This window comes from Mobula hypostoma, chromosome 13 (assembly GCF_963921235.1).
Source record: "Mobula hypostoma chromosome 13, sMobHyp1.1, whole genome shotgun sequence".
In the NCBI taxonomy this organism is placed as follows: domain Eukaryota; kingdom Metazoa; phylum Chordata; class Chondrichthyes; order Myliobatiformes; family Myliobatidae; genus Mobula; species Mobula hypostoma.
Genome location: NC_086109.1, coordinates 94031527 through 94053093, shown reverse-complemented (window position 1 = coordinate 94053093; position 21567 = coordinate 94031527). Strand labels below are relative to the sequence as shown.

Genomic DNA, 21567 nt, shown 5'->3' with positions numbered 1-21567 from the left:
TCAACTTCTTTTCCTTTTCTTCTTTATATCTGCTCAGCTAGGTAGAGGTGGCAGGCAGGGTAGTGCCATGCTCCTTTTGTGGGATGTGGGAAGCCAGGGAGACCTCCAGTAACCCTGACAACTCCAACTGCGAGAAGTGCATCCAGTTTCAGCTTCTAACAAACTGCGTTAAGGAGTTGAGCTGGAAATGGATGAACTCCAGATCACTCAGGAGGCTGAAGGGGTGATAGAAAGGACATATACAAAGTAGATGTAACACCCTGGAAAGGTTCCACTGCTGATGTAATGGTCTTTCTGTAGCAGCAGTGTTTGGGTTGTGGTTAGAGATAACCGGTGCTTTGGAATGTGAGCCGTCCAGTGAGGGGAGTGTGTTTTGTGCTGCGAGCCTGACACCAAGGTGATCTGGGTCTTTTGTTCAGCAAGAGATGGAGAGAGAAGATGCCAGAAAGGAGTGGACTTGGAGTGGGGCCGGAAGTCGACAAAGCTTGGGGAAATCAATGGACGACCAGAGGAAGGGAAACCATGAGCTCCAACTTGTGCACATTAGACTGTTACATTAAAATGGGCTGTTTGCCTTTTCTTTTTGTTTTTCTTTATTAACCCTTTTGCCGAATTAAGAATTATAAAGCTAAATCATTTAATGGCATATGGTGTACTGTCTGTGATTTCATGGTATTGATTTGTGATGGAAATAAATCACGCAGCATCCACACAAACAGGAGATTTTGCACCTCAAATTTCAAACGTTTGGCGGGGCCAGAGATTGTCCTCCTGAGACTTACGCCGCTGGCCGCACCCAAGGGTTACATAGATGTAGATAAACCCAACGTGCAAGGCACAAGAGCAAAGATCAGTGGGAAGTTAGAGGATTGGGAAGCTTTTAAAAACCAACAGAAGGCAACTGTTACAGCTCTAGAAAATTACAAGATTGCTCGGAAGGAGCTTAAGAATGGAATTAGGAGAGCCAGAAGGGGCCATGAGAAGGCCTTGGTGAGCAGGATTAAGGAAAACCCCCCCAAGGCATTCTACAAGTATGTGAAGAGCAACAGGATGAGCTGTGTGAGAATAGGACTGATCAGGTTTGATAGTGGAAACGTGCGCATGGAGTCAGAGGAGGTATCGGAGATACTTAATGAATACTTTGCTTCAGGGTAAAGACTTTGGCAACTGTGGGGATGACTTACAGTAGACTGAAACACTTGAGCATTTAGACATTAAGAAAGAGGATGTGCTGGAGCTTTTGGACAGCGTTAAATTAGACAAGTCAACGAGACCAAATGAGATATAACCCAAGCTACTGTGGAAAGTGAGGGAGGAGATTGCTGAGCCTCTTGTAATGATCTTTGTGTCATCAATAGGGATGGAAGAAGTACTGGAGGATCGGAGGGTTGCAAATGTTGTTCCCTTGTTCAAGAAAGGGAGTAGAGATAACCCAGGAAATTATAGGCCAGTAAGTCTGACTTCAGTGGTGGGCAAGTTGTTGGAGAAGATCCTGAGAGACAGGATTTATGAGCATTTGGAGAGACATAATCCGATTAAGGACAGTCAGCATGGTTTTGTCAAGGGCAGGTCGTGCCTTATGAGCCTGATTGAATTCTTTGAGGATGTAACAACACATTGATGAAGGTAGAGCAGTGGATGTAGTGTATATGGATTTCAGTAAGGCATTTGATAAGGTTTTCCAAGCAAGGCTCACCATGAAAGTAAGGAGGCATGGGATCCAAGGAGACCTTGCTTTGTGGGTCCAGCACTGACTTGCCCACAGAAGGCAAAGGGTGGTTGTAGATGGTTTGTGTTCTGTATGGAGGTCAGTGACCAGTGGTATTCTGCAGGGATCTGTTCTAGGACCCTTCCTCTTTGTGATTTTTATAAATGACCTGCATCAAGAAGTAGAAGTGTGGGTTAGTAAGTTTGCTGATGACACAAAGGTTGGGGGTGTTGTGGATAGTGTGGAGGGCTGTCAGAGGTTACAGTGGGACATCGATAGGATGCAGAACTGGGCTGAGAAGTCGCAGATGGACTTCAACCCAGATAAGTGTGTCATGTGGTTCGTTTTGGTAGGTCCAATTTGAAGACAGAATATAATATAAATGGTAAAATTCTTGGCAGCATGGAGGATCTGCGAGATCTTGGGGTCCGGGTCGATAGGACACTCAAAGCTGCTGCGCAGGTTAATAGTGTTGTTAAAAAGGCATATGGTGTGTTGGCATTCATCAACTGTGGGATTGAGTTCAAGAGCCATGATGTAATGTTACAGTTATCAAAGATCTTGGTCAGACCCCCCTTGGAGTACTGTGTTCAGTTCTGGTCACCTCACTAGAGGAAGGACGTGGATATTATAGAGAGCACAGGGGAGATTTACAAGGATGTTATCTGGATTGGAGGGCGTACCTTATGAGAATAGGTTCAGTGTACCTGGCCTTTTCTCCTTGGAGTGACGGAGGATGAGAGGTGACCTGATAGAGGTGTACAAGATAATGCAAGGCGTTGAACGTGTGGATAGCCAGAGGCTTTTTCCCAGAGCTGAAAAGGGTAACACGAGGGGGCACAGTCTTAAGGTGCTTGGAAGTAAGTACAGAGATGTCAGGGGTAAGTTGTTTTTTGTTTGTTTGTTTGTTTGGTTTTTTTTTACACAGAGAGTGGTGAGTGCGTGGAATGGGCTGCCGCGACGGTGGTGGAGGCGGAAACGATAGGGTCTTTTAAGAGACTCTTGGATAGGTACATGGAGATTAGAAAAGTACAGGGTTATATTCTAGGCAGTCTCTAGAGTAGGTTACATGGTTGGCACAGCACTGTAGGCCGAAGGGCCTGTAATGAGCTGTAAGTTTCTATGTTCTATGTAACTAAAAAAGTCATTAAGCTAAAGATGGAATACAAAGGCAAGCTTGGTAATATTAAAGAGGAAACCAAAAGTTTCTTCAGTTACTTAAAAATGTAACAGAGAGGCAAGAGTGGATATCGGACCACTGGAAAACATTGCTGAAGAGGTAGTGATGGGGACAACGAAAGAGCAGAAAAACTGAAGCAACACACACAAAAAATGCTGGTGAACGCAGCAGGCCAGGCAGCATCTATAGGAAGAGGTACAGTCGACATTTCGGGCCTGGACCAACTGAATAAGTGCTCTGCATCAGTCTTCACTGTGGAAGACACCAGCAGTATGGTGGAAGTTTCAGGTGTTAAGGATCATGAAGTGGGTGAAGTTACCAGGGAGAAGGCTCTTGGGAAACTGAAAGGTCTGAAGGTAGATAAGTCACCTGGACCAGATGGTGTACACCCCAGGGTTCTGAAAGAGGTAGCTGAAGAGATTGTGGAGGCATTAGTAATGATCATTCAAGAATCACTACATTCTGGAATGGTTCTGGAAGACCGGAAAATTGCAAATGTCACTCCACTCTTCAAGAAGGGAGAGAGGCAGAAGAAAAGAAATTATAGGCCATTTAGTCTGACCTCAGTGGTTGGGAAGATGTTGGAGTTGATAATTAAGGATGCTGTCTTAGGGTACTTGGGGGCACATGATAAAATAAGCCAAAGTCAGAATGGTTTCCTTAAGGGGAAATCCTGCCTGTCAAATCTGTTGCATTTATTTGAAGAAGTAACAAGCAGGGCAGACAAAGGAGAATTGATTGATGTTGTGTACTTGGATTTTCAGAAGGCCTTTGACAAGGTGCCACACATGAGGCTGATTAACAAGCTATGAGCCCAAGGTATTACAGGAAAGATTCTAGCATGGATAAAGCAGTGACTGATTGGCAGGAGGCAAAGAATGGGAATGAAGGGAGCCTCTTCTGACTGGCTGCCAGTGACTAGGGGTGTTCCACAAGGGTCTGTGTTGGGACTGATTCTTTTTCCGTTATGTTAATAGTTTAGATGATGGAATTGATGGCTTTGTTGCAAAGTTTGCAGACGATATGAAGATAGGTGAAGGGGCAGGTAGCTTTGAGGAAGTAGAGAGGCTACAGAAGGACAGACAGATTGGGAGAATGGGCAAAGAAGTGAGATGGAATACAGTGTCAGGAAGTGTATGGTCATGCACTTTGGTAGAAGAAATGAAAGGGTTGACTGTTTTCTAAATGGAGAGAAAATATGAAAAACTGAGATACAAAGGGACTTGGGCAGGATCCCCTAAAGGTTAATTTGCAAGTTGAGTCATTGTTGAGGAAGGCAAATGCAATGCTAGGATTCATTTCAAGAGGACTAGAATACAAAAGCAAGGATGTAATGGGAAACTTTCTAAAAGCACTGGTGCTGCCTCACTTGGAGTATTATGTTCAGTTTTGGGCCCCTTATCTTAGAAAGAATGTGCTGAAACTGGAGAGGGTTCAAAGGAGGTTCATGAAAATGATTCCAGATTTGAATAGCTTGTCATATGAACAGCATCTGATGGCTCTGGGCCTGTAACTATTAGAATTCAGAAGAATGAGGAGTGACCTCGTTGAAACTTATTAAATGGTGAAAAGCCTCGATTGAGTGGATGTGGAGAGGATGCTTCCTACTGTGGGAGAGTCTTAGACCAGCGAATACAGCCTCAGAATAGCAGGGCATCCTTTTGGAACAGAGATGAGGAGGAATTTCTTTAATCAGAGAATGGTGAATCTGTTGAATTCTTTGCCACAGGCAGCTGTGGAAGCCAAGTCTTTATGTATATTTAAGGCAAACAACAGGAATTCTGAAGATGCTGGAAATTCAAGCAACATACATCAAAGTTGCTGGTGAACGCAGCAGGCCAAGCAGCATCTACAGGAAGAGGCGCAGTCGACGTTTCAGGCCGAGACCCTTCGTCAGGACTAACTGAAGGAAGAGTGAGTAAGGGATTTGAAAGCTGGAGGGGGAGGGGGAGATGCAAAATGATAGGAGAAGACAGGAGGGGGAGGGATAGAGCCGAGAGCTGGACAGGTGATAGGCAAAAGGGGATACGAGAGGATCATGGGACAGGAGGCCTAGGGAGAAAGACGGGGGGGGGTGACCCAGAGGATGGGCAAGAGGTATATTCAGAGGGACAGAGGGAGAAAAAGGAGAGTGAGAGAAAGAATGTGTGTATAAAAATAAATAACGGATGGGGTACAAGGGGGAGGTGGGGCATTAGTGGAAGTTAGAGAAGTCGATGTTCATGCCATCAGGTTGGAGGCTACCCAGACAGAATATAAGGTGTTGTTCCTCCAACCTGAGTGTGGCTTCATCTTTACAGTAGAGGAGGCCGTGGATAGACATGTCAGAATGGGAATGGGATGTGGAATTAAAATGTGTGGCCACTGGGAGATCCTGCTTTCTCTGGCGGACAGAGCGTAGATGTTCAGCAAAGCGGTCTCCCAGTCTGCGTCGGGTCTCACCAATATATAAAAGGCCACATCGGGAGCACCGGACGCAGTATATCACCCCAGTCAACTCACAGGTGAAGTGATGCCTCACCTGGAAGGACTGTTTGGGGCCCTGAATGGTGGTAAGGGAGGAAGTGTAAGGGCATGTGTAGCACTTGTTCCGCTTACACGGATAAGTGCCAGGAGGGAGATCAGTGGGGAGGGATGGGGGGGACGAATGGACAAGGGAGTTGTGTAGGGAGCGATCCCTGCGGAATGCAGAGAGAGGGGGGGAGGGAAAGATGTGCTTAGTGGTGGGATCCCGTTGGAGGTGGCGGAAGTTACGGAGAATAATATGTTGGACCCGGAGGCTGGTGGGGTGGTAGGTGAGGACCAGGGGAACCCTATTCCTAGTGGGGTGGTGGGAGGACGGAGTGAGAGCAGATGTACGTGAAATGGAGGAGATGCGTTTACCTGGGATCCTCAGAAGGTCCAAATTGAGAGGCTTGGAAACGAATCCTAAAGCCAACTGGAGTAAGTTGGCGACGGAGGCACGTTCCAAGAAAGGATACATGGCTGTGATAGCGAGTCTGAGTCAAAATGTGATCGAAAAGTTGAAGAGCGGAAGAAATTACAGATGGGGAGCAGTGAGATGGTTTCACTGAACTCCCGTCGAAGAGAGGATCTAAACTTCTTCGGTGTAGGCATCACCGGAAGAGGCTTCGCAGTAGTGAATTTAAACACAAACAACAGGAATTCTGCAGATGCTGGAAATTCAAGCAACATACATCAAAGTTGCTGGTGAACGCAGCAGGCCAAGCAGCATCTATAGGAAGAGGCGCAGTCGACGTTTCAGGCCGAGACCCTTCGTCAGGACTAACTGAAGGAAGAGTGAGTAAGGGATTTGAAAGCTGGAGGGGGAGGGGGAGATGCAAAATGATAGGAGAAGACAGGAGGGGGAGGGATAGAGCCGAGAGCTGGACAGGTGATAGGCAAAAGGGGATACGAGAGGATCATGGGACAGGAGGCCTAGGGAGAAAGACGGGGGGGGGGGGTGACCCAGAGGATGGGCAAGAGGTATATTCAGAGGGACAGAGGGAGAAAAAGGAGAGTGAGAGAAAGAATGTGTGCATAAAAATGAGTAACAGCTGGGGTACGAGGGGTACTTCCTCCCTTACCACCATTCAGGGCCCCAAACAGTCCTTCCAGGTGAGGCATCACTTCACCTGTGAGTCGACTGGGGTGATATACTGCGTCCGGTGCTCCCGATGTGGCCTTTTATATATTGGTGAGACCCGACGCAGACTGGGAGACCGCTTTGCTGAACATCTACGCTCTGTCCGCCAGAGAAAGCAGGATCTCCCAGAGGCCACACATTTTAATTCCACATCCCATTCCCATTCTGACATGTCTATCCACGGCCTCCTCTACTGTAAAGATGAAGCCACACTCAGGTTGGAGGAACAACACCTTATATTCCGTCTGGGTAGCCTCCAACCTGATGGCATGAACATTGACTTCTCTAACTTCCGCTAGGCCCCACCTCCCCCTTGTACCCTAGCTGTTACTCATTTTTATGCACACATTCTTTCTCTCACTCTCCTTTTTCTCCCTCTGTCCCTCTGAATATACCTCTTGCCCATCCTCTGGGTCACCCCCCCCGTCTTTCTCCCTAGGCCTCCTGTCCCATGTTCCTCTCGTATCCCCTTTTGCCTATCACCTGTCCAGCTCTCGGCTCTATCCCTCCCCCTCCTGTCTTCTCCTATCATTTTGCATCTCCCCCTCCCCCTCCAGCTTTCAAATCCCTTACTCACTCTTCCTTCAGTTAGTCCTGACGAAGGGTCTCGGCCTGAAACGTCGACTGCGCCTCTTCCTATAGATGCTGCTTGGCCTGCTGCGTTCACCAGCAACTTTGATGTATGTTGCATGTATATTTAAGGCACAGGTTGATAGATTCTTGATTAGTCAGGGCACGAAGGGATATGGAGTGAAGGCAGGAGACCGGGGCTGAGGGGAAAACTGGATCAGCCAACTCAATGGGCAGAGCAGACTCGATAGGTCAAAAGGCCTAAATTCTGCTCCCATATTTTATGGCCTTCTGGCACTTTGAGCCATGCCGTCCAGCAATCCCTCAATTTAACCCTAGCCTATCAGGACAATTTACAATGACCAATTAACCTACCAACTGATATGGCTTTGGACTGTGGGAAGAAACCCACCCAGTCACGGGGAGAACGTACAAACTCCTTACAGGCAGCAGTGGGAATTGAACCTGGGTCACTGGGACTGTAAAGCATTGTGCTAACCACTACACTATACATGGTAGGAATTCTGGGAAATGGAGTTCCGAATCAGAAGACATTTTTACTATTGATCGAGTAAAGGAGAGAGATGGACAGGATGCAGAGATAATGCTGTGGTGGGCTTTAGGCTGAAGAAAGATTGTGTTTAATGTCAGGCACCAAGAGGACTGGGTTGAAGTTAATTCAAATACAGACAGGCTAAATTGGAGCAGGATGGGACACATTATATTTTGGATAAAATGATACTGACAGAAAAGTTCAAAGTAATTTTATTATACAGTCTGTCACCATATAATAGGTCAAGATTAATTTTTGCAGGCAATCACTGTAAATAGATAAATACATTAGAATCAACGTAAAATTAGAACACTAACAGACTGTCAAATAACCAATGTGTAAAAAAAGACAAACTGTACAAATAAAATAAAAAAGTATATAAATAATACTGAGAACATGAAGGGTAGAATCCTTGGAAGTGAGGCCATAGGTTTGTTCAATCATTTCAGAGTTGAGGTGAGTGAAGTTATCTACATTGGTTCAGGAGCCTGATAGTTGAAGGGTGTTAACTGATCCTAAGCCTAGTGGTGTGGGACCAAAGGCTTCCGTACCTCCTTCCCAATGGCAGCAGCGAGGAGGGAGCATGGCCTGAATGGCGGGGGTTCTTGATGAAGGATGCTACTTCCTTGTGGCAGCTCTCTTTGTAAATGTGCTCAGTGGTGGGCGAGTAGGGGAGGAATCAGCACCTTCAGAGGAGCGTGCTAGATTAATCTGCTAAAGGCACGTTGAGGGATCATCTATCAGACCGGTGAAAAATAAAAATACACGTTGCAGTCTGACATGAATATGGAAGCAAAAACTATATATATATTTAAAAACGGATTTGGTATTCGGGTATAATACGAAACAGATGAGGAAAAAAGGGAAAATGGAACTGAAGAGGGCAAGGTACAATTTGTCAGAAATGCTTCACTCTCTCTGAATTTTAATGATCCTACAATTTATAGGTTCAGTAAGTAATAACTAATTTCTATAATAAAAAAACTCCCAAAAGCCCTTCAGTAATTTATAAAGCAGCATAGAAACAATTTCAATAAATCTCAACATTACTGACAATACAGCTCCAACAAAGCAACTGCAAGGCACTCCTTCCCCCCACTACCCTGCAGATCACCCTCGGGCAAGGTGTAGCACCTACTTAGCCCCCCTGGTCAGGATCACGTGAAGCCATGGGAGCAGGTGGTGGATGGTCGTATGAATAAATCACAAGTCTTGGTTATGTGACCACTGATTCCAGGCAGACAATCTCTGAAGAGTATTGATAATGGCTGGGGCCACCTGTCTTGTAAAGACACTGCCCAGAAGAAGGCAATGGCAAACCACTTCTGTAGAAAAATTGCTGAGAACAATCATGGTCATGGAAAGAGCGCGATCATCCTCATCATACTACATGGCACATAATGAATGAACGAACACACTGACAACATTTCAGTGGTTTTAATGGGGGTCTTTCCAACATCTATGGCGAATGAGCTAAGCATTAGAACCGTAGCTTGTATTGCATGCTCAATTCAGTAAATCATTGAAATGAATAACTTATATTAAAACAAAGGAATACAATTTCCATTGGTATATTCTGAATTCAAACATCATGCCATTCACAATGAACACTTCCTTTCTCCAAACATTGTAGATTCTGAATAAAGCAATATTTTCCAGAAAAATGTTTCTGAATAAGTTACCCACTGTAATTGCAGTAAAATACTGATTGGCAATACAGATCTGAAGTACATTGCAGTCTTTTACTGTGTAAAATTATGAAATTTCAGAACAAGTTTAAGCTTTGAAGAGGTTTTATGTCTCATTACTATAAGGTACAATTTAATAATAAATAGGTAAATGGTGTGAAAAGAGGAATAGTGAATTCGTGGATTGGACGGGCCTGTTTCTGTGCTGTGATGCTTTATGCACTGTAGTCTTCTATGGCTCTATGTGCTTTAGTGTTCAGGAATCTGACAGCAGGGGGAAGAAGCTGTTTCCAAGACATGTGAGAATAAAAGTTTGTTAATGAATTACCTGGACGGTTAGTGTTTGACACACTGTGTTATAACAAAGATTCAATTTGCAATTTCACATGCAGTAAAGCCCTAACAACATCCACGTTGAGATCACAGTAATGATAGATCTCAAACTGTTCACGAGCTCAGTGGGCTGCGGCTCAGAGGAGTTTCAATGCTGAACAATAGCACAGTATGACACACGCAGCAATATGAGGTGTGGGAAGGCAAGCAACCTCTGTAATGACTCCATCCTGCCATATATCACATTTATGTCACCATTTCAAAAGAGTCAGAATCAGATTTGTTAAAACTGACTAATACAATGTGAAATTTGTTGCAATTAGAGTGAAAAGGTACAAGTAACAACACTCTGTAATCTGTTCGTTATAATCCATAGACTAATCAAGTCATCTCACCTCCTGGCTGCATTAGGAGCTCCTGAATTTGTTTGTTGAGGAAGGTCAATGTCAGGCTCAGAAGTTGCTCGGAGAATTGCCTGCTCTGAGTTTCAGAATCGTGTTCCTTGATAGCCGAACACAGCAAGTCTAAAGCCGGCTTAATTTCTTCAACATCTGCAGTAAGACAAGACAAGATGTTGAAATAATAACAGATATAGGAGGAAATATTCTGTAGGCCAGGTAGTATTCTCTGATAAGGTCAGGCTCTATGTTTCATTTTGTGAAAACGGGCAGGATCTCTGTTTCAGGTCTATGACAGTTCATCAGAACTGGGAAAGTAAAATAAAATGAAAGCATGCAGGTCAATGGGGCTAGGTCGATTAAATGGTTTAGCATGGACTAGATGGACCAAATGGTCTGTTTCTGTGCTGTACTCTTCAGTGACTCTATGACACATACCACCAGACTCAAGGTCAGCTTTTACGCTCACTGTTGTAGAACTATTGAATGTTCCTCTAATATGATAAGATGGATCCTTGACCTCACAATCTACCTCATTATGACCTTGCATCTTATTGTTTTCTTGCACCACACTTTCTCTGCAGCTGTTACACTTTATTCTGCATTGTTTTTCCTAGTTCTACAGATCCTACAAAAAGTAGTGGGTATGGAATAGTCCATCACGGGTAAAACCCTCCCCACCATTCAGCACATCTACACAAAACGTCGTCGCAGGAAAGCAGCATCCATCTTCAAGGACCACCACCATTCAGGACATGCTCCCTTCTCACTGCTGCCATCAGGAAGGTGGTACAGGAGCCTTAGCCTGTGGGCCTTAGGACCCACACCATCAGGTTCAGGGACAGTTACTACCCCTCAACCATCAGGCTCTTTGGCCAGACGGGATAACTTCACTCAACCTCACTTGCCCCATCACTGAAATGTTCCCAAAACCAATGGACTCACTTTCAAGGACTATTCATCTCATGTTCTTGATATTTATTGCTTGCTTGCTTGTTTGTTTGTTCATTTGTTTGTTTATTTATTTATTAATTATTTGCACAGCTTGTTGCCTTCTGCACTCTGGTTGAACGCCCTAGCTGGGCAGTCTTTCATTGATTCTGTTAAGGTCATTATTCTATAGATTTATTGAGTATGCCTATTAGAAAATGAACCTCAGGGTTGTATAAGGTGGCATACAAGTACTTTGATAATAAAATTTACTTTGTTCTTTCTTTTCTTTCTTTTTAAATCTTTTTATTGAGTAAGTATACAAAAAAGGTAAGCCATATAAACATTAATACAATGTTAAAGTACAATAAAATTCCAAAAGATAACAATACCAAAAAGAAAATACTACAAACAATGTAATTTAAGCATAAGAAACCAAGATAACATAATAGTATACTAGATTTTATATATATCAATGGAAAAAAAAAGAAAAAAGAAAAAAAAACCCCCCAAAAAAAAACCCACCGTGCAACTACCTAAAAGCAAAGCAAAGCAATGGGCTAACTTGAAACCAAACAGAGTTAAACTTAAAATCACGTCCTCAATCCCGACCTCCATTAAAACAGTGAAAAAAAAACAAGAAGGGTAAATATTACATTAAATGAAAATATCGAATAAAAGGTCCCCAAATCTGTTCAAATTTAAATGAAGAATCATAAAGGTTACTTCTAATTTTCTCCAGATTCAAACATAAAATCGTCTGAGAAAACCAAAAAAAGGTAGTTGGAGCATTAAGCTCTTTCCAATGTTGTAAAATACATCTTTTCGCCATTAAAGTAAGAAATGCAATCATTCTACGGGCTGAAGGGGAAAGATTACTAGAAATTTTAGGTAGTCCAAAGATAGCAGTAATAGGGTGAGGAGAGATATCTATATTTAATACCTTAGAAATAATATTGAAAATATCTCTCCAAAAAGTTTCCAAAGTAGGGCAAGACCAAAACATATGAGTTAAAGAGGCTATCTGCCCCGAACATCTATCACAGAAAGGATTAATATGCGAGTAAAAACGCGCTAACTTATCTTTGGACATATGTGCTCTATGAACCACTTTAAATTGAATTAGGGAATGTTTAGCACAAATAGAGGAAGTATTAACTAATTGTAAAATCTGCCCCCAATCATCCACAGAAATGGTAAGCCCCAATTCCTGTTCCCAATCTACCCTAATCTTATCAAATGGAGCTTTCCTAAGTTTCATAATAATATTATAAATCATAGCCGATGCACCTTTCTGACATGGATTAAGGTTAATTATCGAATCTAAAATATATATAGGAGGAAGCATTGGAAAGGAAGAAAGTATAGTACTTAGGAAATTTCTAACTTGTAAATATCTAAAAAAATGTATTCTTGATAAGTTATATTTATTAGATAATTGTTCAAAAGACATAAGGGAACCATCTAAAAATAAATCCAAAAACCGTAAAATACCCTTAGTCTTCCAAGTTTGAAAAGCGCGATCCGTAAAAGAGGGAGGAAAAAATATGTTACCTAAAATAGGAATCGCTAACCCGAATTGATTAAGATCAAAAAATTTTCTGAATTGAAACCAAATGCGCAAAGCATATTTAACTATCGGGTTAGAGACCTGCTTAAGGCGTTTCGAATCAAAAGGAAGAGAGGAACCTAAAATAGAACCAAGTGTATAACCCTGAACAGATTGTAATTCCAATGCTACCCATTTAGGAATAGATAGTATGTCCCGGTCAAGTAACCAAAATTTCATATGTCGAATATTAATAGCCCAATAATAAAATCTAAAGTTAGGTAATGCTAAACCTCCATCTCTCTTAGCTTTCTGTAAATGTATTTTACCCAGTCTCGGATTCTTATTCTGCCAAATAAATGAAGAAATTTTAGAGTCAACTTTATCAAAAAAAGATTTAGGAACGAAAATTGGTAATGCCTGAAACACATATAAAAATTTTGGCAAAAAAAACATCTTAACTGCATTAATACGACCAATCAAAGTTAAATATAAGGGAAACCATTTAGATGAAAGTTGAGTAATATGGTCTATTAATGGTAAAAAGTTAGTCTTAAATAAATCTTTATGTTTACAAGTAATTTTAATCCCAAGATATGAAAAGTAATTATTAATCAATTTAAATGGGAATTTATAATATAAGGGAAGATGTTTATTAATCGGAAAAAGTTCACTCTTACTAAGATTTAATTTATAACCTGAGAAAAGACCAAATTGTGCTAATAACTCTAAAACAGCAGGAATGGATCTCTCAGGATTAGAAATATATAAAAGTAAATCATCAGCATAGAGTGATAATTTATGGGACTTTAATCCCCGAGTTATCCCAGTAATATTTGAAGATTCTCGAATAGCAATTGCAAGAGGTTCTAATGCAATATCAAATAATAGGGGACTAAGAGGACAGCCTTGTCGAGTACCACGAAAGAGAGGAAAAAAAGGTGAGTTTAAGGAGTTAGTACGAACCGAGGCTACAGGGGAGTGATATAACAGTTTAATCCAGGATATAAATTTCAAGCTAAAATTAAACATTTCAAGCACCTTAAATAAATAAGGCCATTCTACTCTATCAAAAGCTTTCTCGGCATCTAAAGAAATAACACACTCAGGAACATTTTGTGAGGGAGTATAAACGATATTTAACAATGTACGAATATTATAAAAAGAGTAACGACCTTTAATAAAACCCGTTTGGTCTTCCGAAATAATAGAAGGAAGTACTTTTTCTAGTCTATTTGCTAATAACTTGGAAAAAACTTTAGAATCAACATTTAATAAAGATATTGGTCTATAAGATGCACATTGAGCAGGGTCTTTATCCTTCTTTAGTATTAAAGAAATTGATGCTCTATTAAAAGATTCCGGAAGTTTACCAAGTTTCAAAGAAGCCTCAAAAACCTTATAGAGCCAAGGAATCAATAAAGAAGCAAAACATTTATAAAATTCAACGGTAAACCCATCAGGGCCAGGAGCTTTCCCCAGATTCATAGAAAAAATAACATTCTTAATCTCATCCATTGTAATGGAAGTATCTAATAAAGAAGACATATCCTGTGAAATCTGAGGGAAGTCTAACTTATCTAAAAAATCATTCATATATTTAGAATCTCGAGGAGACTCTGATTGATATAAAGAAGAATAAAAATCACAAAAGGTTTGATTAATCCCCACATGATCCAATATCAATCGATCATTTTGGTTATAAATCTGATTGATTTGAGATTTAACATAATTAGATTTCAATTGATTAGCCAGCAGCTTGCCAATTTTATCACTGTGAACATAAAAATCACTTCTTGTTTTCTTTAATTGGTTTACAATCGAGGACGAGAGTAGTAAACTGTGTTCCATTTGAAGTTCAGTTCTTTGTTTGTATAGCTCCTCAGAAGGAGCCATAACATATTTCTTATCAATTTCTTTAATCTTGTCCACAATTGCCATCTCCTCCTGCTTCTGTTTCTTCCTCAAAGCAACGGAATACGAAATAATCTGACCCCGAATATAGGCTTTAAAAGTGTCCCAAAGAGTGTTAACCGAAATATCTTCTGTATGGTTAATTGTAAAAAAAAGCTCAATCTGTTCATTCATAAAATTAACAAAGTCCGAGTCCTGAAGCAACAGCGAATTAAAACGCCATTGTCTATTGTTTGGTATATTGGCCATAATTTTAATAGAAAGCTTAAGTGGAGCATGATCCGAAATGGTTATAGAATCATAATCACATTTAATCACTGAAGAAATGAGACGAGAATCAATGAAAAAATAATCAATTCTTGAATAGGAATGATGAACATGTGAAAAGAAGGAAAAATCTTTTTCCTGAGGATGCAGAAAACGCCAAATGTCCGTCGACCCAGAATCAGAAAGGAAAAAATTAATCAAATTTGCAGATTTATTAGGTAAAGTCCGTAAAGGAGCCGAACGGTCCAAAGCTGGAGATAAACAGGTATTAAGATCTCCGCCCCAAATCAATGAAAACTCGTTCAAATTCGGAAACTGATCAAACAATGATTTATAAAATTCCGGACAATCCATATTAGGAGCATAAACATTAACCAAAACTACTTTTTTATTAAATAGTAAACCACTAACCAGTAAAAATCTACCATTCGGATCAGAGATAATATCCTGTTGTATAAAAGTAACTGAGGAGTCTATAAAAATAGAGACGCCTCGAATCTTAGCATTGGAGTTCGAATGAAATTGTTGTCCCTTCCAGAATTTGAAAAAACGTAGTCTGTCCCCCCTCCGTACATGGGTCTCTTGTAAAAATAAAATTTGTGCTTTAAGTCTCCGGAACACTTTAAAAACTTTTTTCCTTTTAATAGGATGATTAAGACCATTAGTATTCCAGGAGACAAAATTAATAATAGACTCCATAAATCCTAAAGTCAACCCATAACAAGGAGGATTGACAATAGGCGCGACCCACAAACCCGGAGAGGAAACAGAACATACAAAAGATACCGGGGAAAAGGACGCAACCAATACTTCAATAATGTATATAGCCCAAAGAGAAACAAACTAAAACGTGAAGCCCCGCCCACCCCCCCCCCCCAAGACCCCAAGGCGAAATCTAAAGCAGACCCGCCAGAAAGAAGCAAGCGCTAAAACTACCCCCATGACTTCCGGTATACGCTCCCTAAAAAAAAGGTATAAATATGAAAAGGGTCAGCTAATTGTAAAACAGTAAAAAAAAGTAAAAAAAAGTTAGCTCAATTAAAATACACACAGAACAGAACAAAAGCCGGAAAGTATATATTAAAAAAAAACCACAATAAACCTCAAACTCATGAATAGACACAGCAACAAAAAAAAAATAGGATTATTAACATAAAATGATTATAAAAAGCAAAACAGAATAAAATTTAAAAAAAACTACAAAATTTAAGGCCGCACAGGAAATACGTAAGATGACAAAAGGGAAGTAACCACTCAGAATCCCCTGGGAAAAGAAAGAAATGACGCAGTTAAAAAGAAAGTTTAGCAGCCATATTAAGAAATCGAAAGTAAACTTTTCTGCCCAAATAGGGCACAGAAAAGTTAAAACCAACCAATTCACAGCCTCCGATCAACGGAGAAAATTTAAAAAAAAGGCAATTAAGATGTTGAAGATGAAAGTTGATCCAGATAACTCTGGGCATCCGATAGAGAATCAAAAAAACGAAGGGCTCCATCTAACATGCGAATCCTTAGACGTGCAGGGTACAGCAGCGCTGGTCTTAAATCCATCTTATAGAATTCCGACATCACGGATCTGTAACGGACCCGTTGGTCCCAGATTGGTTTACTGAAATCTTCCACGAATCGGAACTTAAGATCCGAAAAATCAATGAAACCTTTAGATCGAGCGAATCGAAACAGTCTCTCCTTGTCTTGAAAGTAATGAAAACGTAAGATAACATGCCTCGGTCTATCTGACCTAGACGAGTATGATGGGATTCTGTGAACACGATCCAGTAGCGGTGGTTGGTCAGGAAATACAGTAGGGAATGCATCTTTTAAAAGTTGGGAGAAATATTTCATAGGGTTGTTAGCTTCCACGGCTTCCCTGACGCCAATCATTCGTAAATTCTGCCGTCGCATTCTAGATTCCAAGTCAGAGTTTTTAAAAGTCAAAAAGTCAAGTTTCTTCTTCATTACATTAATTGTTTCTTCGACTTTCCCCATCTTAAGCTCACTTTGTTGCGCGGATTTTTGAAGATCAGATATAGCCGACTGATGTTCCGCAATACATGTTTGCATCTTATCAATTAAATCGGCAATTTTCTGGAACTTAGTTGAGATTTCCGTATGAATCAGGTCTTTAACAAAGCCCATAATTTCTGTACGAATCATCTCCCTAACAGAGGTTGAAATTTCCCTCTGAATTAACTCCGATATCGCTTTCAAAGTCACCGGTGATTCAGTCGGAGGGAGATCCGTAGCTTTCGGTTTAACCGGAGGTTTACCATCCTTGCCGTCTTTCCCGTTCTTAGACATAGCCGATCTCAATATCATCCAATTGTCAGAGAATTCAGTTTAATTCAAAGTATTGTAAAAATTGATACCTTAATAGTTAATTAAAGTATAGCTGACCATAGAGAGAAAAAACTCAGAGGTAATGGAGCGAGTCAAGAACGCGACTTCACTCCATGAGCGCTACCAGAAGTCTCTCAATTTACTTTGAACTTTAGTTCTACCTCAATGCATCGTGTAATGACTTGATCTGTATGAACAGTATGCAGAATACTGTGTCTCAGTACATCTGACAATAATAAACCCATACCATTTATTAAACCCTACCTGCACTGCACTTTCCCTGCAGCTGTTACACTTTATTGTGTACCCTATGACTGCCTTACCTTGTACTACTTCAATGCATTGTGCAGTGAATCAATCTATATGAACAGACAAGCTTTTCACTCTACCTCGATACATGAGGCAATAATAAACCAATTCCAATTTCAAATTGCAGAGGGGGACAGGATGGAGAGAAGAAGGGAAATGTGTATGATTGTGTGAAAAGCCTATCCAGGTGATACAGTGCTATCAGAACTGTCTGATTAACAGACAAATGAGGACTAATAAAAACAAGCTGGAACTCTACGCGGCAGAACAGAGCCGTTATTTGGAACCTTAACAACTGTTGGAAACAACATGCAGATCAGACAACATCTGTGGAGAGACTGGAGATTCAAGATTCAATTATATTTATCAATGATCAGTGAGAGAGAGAAGCTGAACTAGAGTGGGTAATCTTTCATCAGAACAGGCCAGTCCTGAATTGCTGAATTGATCTCATTGAAGCCTATCAAATATTGCAAGGTCTGGACAGAATGTTTTCAATAGTGGGAGAGTCTAGGATCAGAGAGCACAGCCTCAGAATGGAGGGACACCCCTTTAGAATGGAGGAACAGAGGAATTTCATTGTCAGAATCTGTGGAATTCATTGCCACAGACGGCTGTCAAGGCCAAGTCTTTGGGTATATTTAAAGCAGAGTTGGATAGGTTCATGAACAGTAAGAGTGTCAAAGGTTACAGGGAGAAGGCAGGAAAACAGGGCTAAAAATGAAAATAGATCAGCCATGATCGAATGGAGGAGTGGAGCCAAGTGGGCAAAGTGTTCCAATTCTGCTCCTGTTTGACGGTCTTATCGACTAATAAAGTGTAACAGCTGCAGAGGAAGTGCAGAGCAGGTCAATAATAAAGTAAAAGATCACGATGAGACAGATTGTGAGGCCAAGAGTCCATCTTATCATACCATTCAACCGGAGGGTAACAGCAGGATAGAATTGGGCTTGGAGCTTGGTGTACGTACTTTCAGACTTTTGTACTTTCTGCCTGTTGGGAGTGGGTTCGGCGGGAAAAGAGTCAATGTCTGGGGTGTGTGAGGTCTTCGATTATGCCGGCTGCTTTACCTCTCAAATTATCAGAGATATAGGGTGACCACTGAAATCAAATTATTTAATATTACAAAGAAAAAACTAACAAGTTTAAGTCCACCTATTTCACATAAATAATTTAAAAACAAACATTAACAAGTCACGTGGTTTCACTCACCTATTTACTGAATGTCAGGTATGCTATTCTAGTGAATGGGACTGCACTTTATATGCCAGAAGTGGCCGGTATGAAGCTGGGGGATACTGATATGAAGTGATAGCACAATCAGAGGTGGCTGCTGGACTGACCACTTGACATCCAGTGTGCCCTGCATACACACACTAGTGTGCAGACAGGCAGACCAGACCACGCTGATAAACACAGTGCAGGTATATGCCAGTTCCCTATCTGTGTAACCATCCCATTGAGGCTTGCTCAATTAAACTTAAGGAAATGGATGTCAGAGATAAGTTCTGTTTTTTCACACGCAGAGTGGTGGATGTGTGGAATGCACTGCCCGGGGGGGGGGGGGGGCGCGGTGTGGTAGAGGCAGATACTTGAGCAACACTTAAGGGACTCTTAGACAGACACATGGATGAAAGAAAAATAGAGGGCTACGTGGGAGGGAAGGGTGAGATTGATTTTGCAGCAGGTTAAAAGGTCAGCACATCATGGGCTGTAGTGCCTGTGCTGTGTTGTACTGTTCTATATTCAGTCCATTCCAGCATCAAAACAATGTTCAGGCTGGAGCTGCTATGCACTAGTAATCTTTGTGCCTTAAAAGTTCCAGACAATGGCTGATTCAAGAGGGCGTTATTTTAAGGTGATGGAGAAAAGTATGATGTCAGAGGCCAGGTCTTTTTAAAAAAACAGAGAGAGTGGTAGGTGCATGGAATGCACTGCTAGGGGTGGTGATAGAGGCAGGCACAATAGGAACATTTAAGACATTTTATGGATGATAGAAAAGCGAAGGGCTATGCAGATGGGAAGGGTTAGATTGATCTTGAAGTAGATTAAAAGGTCGGCACAACATTGAGGGCCAAAGGGCCTGTACTGTGGCGTATTGTTCTAAGTTCTGAAGCAAATCTTCATGCTGTTCGTGAGTGTGTGGGATCAGAGGACAATTGCAACGTGCTCAGTGTGGGCTCCACAAACCCCCACACCTACCGTGCCTTTAACTTGCAAGGTAAACTCCAGTCAACTCCATAGGTTTTCAAGGTCTGCACTTTGTCCAGGACCCTAGAAACTATGCCTGTACTGTGTGAAATGTTCTATGTTCTAGGAAATTTAATTAAGTCACTATAGCCTACTATTGGAAACAGACGGTAAATTACACTTCAGTATGTACAGTAATTGTGGAATGAGTTTCTAAGATACACTAACATCAATGGAAACAAATTTCAGAGGCAGAGTACAACACACTTGAATGAGTTCATCACCTGTCCAGTGGATAAAGGACAGAATTAACTTTTATCCCGATTAAGTGAGAGAGAGTTTTGTTAATATCAATGGAGCCTTAAACAAAAACAGTGCTGCGACATATATTTAATTCCCTGTAAAGGCTTCATCTGACACATATTGAAGGGATTGTATTTTACTCTGGGTTCCTTACTCTTTAGCTGTGCGCACGATGCCAGTGCAGCTCCAGAATTTTCCTGCTTTAAAAATCCTGCTGGAGCGTAAAATAGATTTTCTTTGCTCTTCAAGAAAAAATCCACCGTGTCCAGCTGTCTGTTCTCAATTCCAGCCTAGGTATTCAAGCATAACAACAAATTATTTCTGTCCTTGTAACAGGCTGTTAATCAGCACTCATAAATCACAGGCCAGCACCGACCAGAAAGGCCCCACGTGAAACAGAGTAACTGAGGTCGTCACCTGATTGACGACGCCCATCTCCAAGCCTTTCCTTGCCATCAATTATGTTCCTTTACATTATTGATATTGTTCACGTGTCTCAAATTTCGACTGTTTGCTTTGTACTTCAGCTTTTTGTCTTCCAATGTGCTTCCTTCCTCTGTATAAAGCGTGGCGTTTTTCATATGATACTTCCTTTCCCCGGAAGTTCTTAGGCATGAATTTCCTTACCTCCTTCAATTAAGTCCTGTTTTACATTTAAAATTAGACTAGTTTTATTTGTCATGCACACATCAAAACATGCAGTACAATGTGTCATTTGCGTCAAATCAAATCAACGAGGATTGTGCTGGGGGAAAGCCTACCAGTGTCACCATGCTTCTGGTGACTTCGTAGCATGCCCACAACTTAGTAACACTAACCGTATGTCTTTAGAATGTGGGAGGAAACCAGAGCACCCGGAGGAAACCTACACAGTCATGGACAGAACATACAAGCTCCTCATAGCAGCGGTGGGAATTGAACCCCAGTTGGTGATCACTGCACTGTAAAGTGTTGCTCTAAACACTACACTACCAGCATGCCACCATTTTTCAATACATGGGTTAAAATGTCCTTGGTTGAGAATTCATTTCCAGCTTTACATTTTCTGTCATCTTTTGATTTCATACAGAACTAGGGAAGGCAGAGTGTAGATAGAGTCATAGAGTACTACAGCAAAGAACAGGCCCTTCAGCCCATCTAGTCTGTTCAAACTGTAATTCTGACTAGTCCCATCGATCCACATCTGGACCATGGACCTCCAAGCCCACCCCACCCCCCATTATGGATCTATCTAAACTTTACCTTAAATACTGCAACCAAACCCACTCATCACTCCCTCACTGGCAGCTCATTCCACATCCCCTTAAACATTTCACCTTTCATCCTTAACCCAATAACCTCTAGCTCATCTCACTCAACCTCAGGTGGAAAAAGCTTGCTTGCAGTTACCCTATCTACACCTCTGCTGAATGATAAGATGTGAAGGAATTTCTCCCCCTCACAAAGGTGTACACAGATCAGAGGGTATAGGTTTAAGGCAAGAGGTAGAAGGTTTATCTTAAGGTGATTGTTTTTCATCCAGGGGGTGATCAGAATCTTGGAAGCAGTGCCTGAGAGGGTGATGGAGGTAGAGACCATCATTACATCTGTGCACCCATTACATGGTGTTATTGGACAGTGCAGAGTGGTTGAGCCAGACGGGCTGTTACTGTGTCACATCTCAAAATAATTTCTTTAACAAAAGCACCA

The 21567-nt window shown here is 41.4% G+C and overlaps 1 protein-coding gene across 2 annotated transcripts in view; it reads right to left on the bottom strand.

Moving 5' to 3' along the window:
* Positions 1 to 21567, bottom strand: part of spg11 (SPG11 vesicle trafficking associated, spatacsin) — a 208412-nt gene that overhangs the window by 152264 nt on the left and 34581 nt on the right. Inside the window, exons 1-3 of one of the 2 annotated variants that reach the window (XM_063066207.1) lie at positions 20296 to 20505; positions 20033 to 20168; positions 10074 to 10229 (exon numbers count right to left, since the gene is read on the bottom strand). In XM_063066207.1, coding sequence (XP_062922277.1) covers positions 10074 to 10229; positions 20033 to 20168; positions 20296 to 20334 — 331 coding nt within the window. In that variant the 5' untranslated portion in view covers positions 20335 to 20505. Of the gene's footprint in view, positions 1 to 10073; positions 10230 to 20032; positions 20169 to 20295; positions 20506 to 21567 lie in introns of those variants that run through there. The other variant, XM_063066206.1, reaches the window with a different exon arrangement.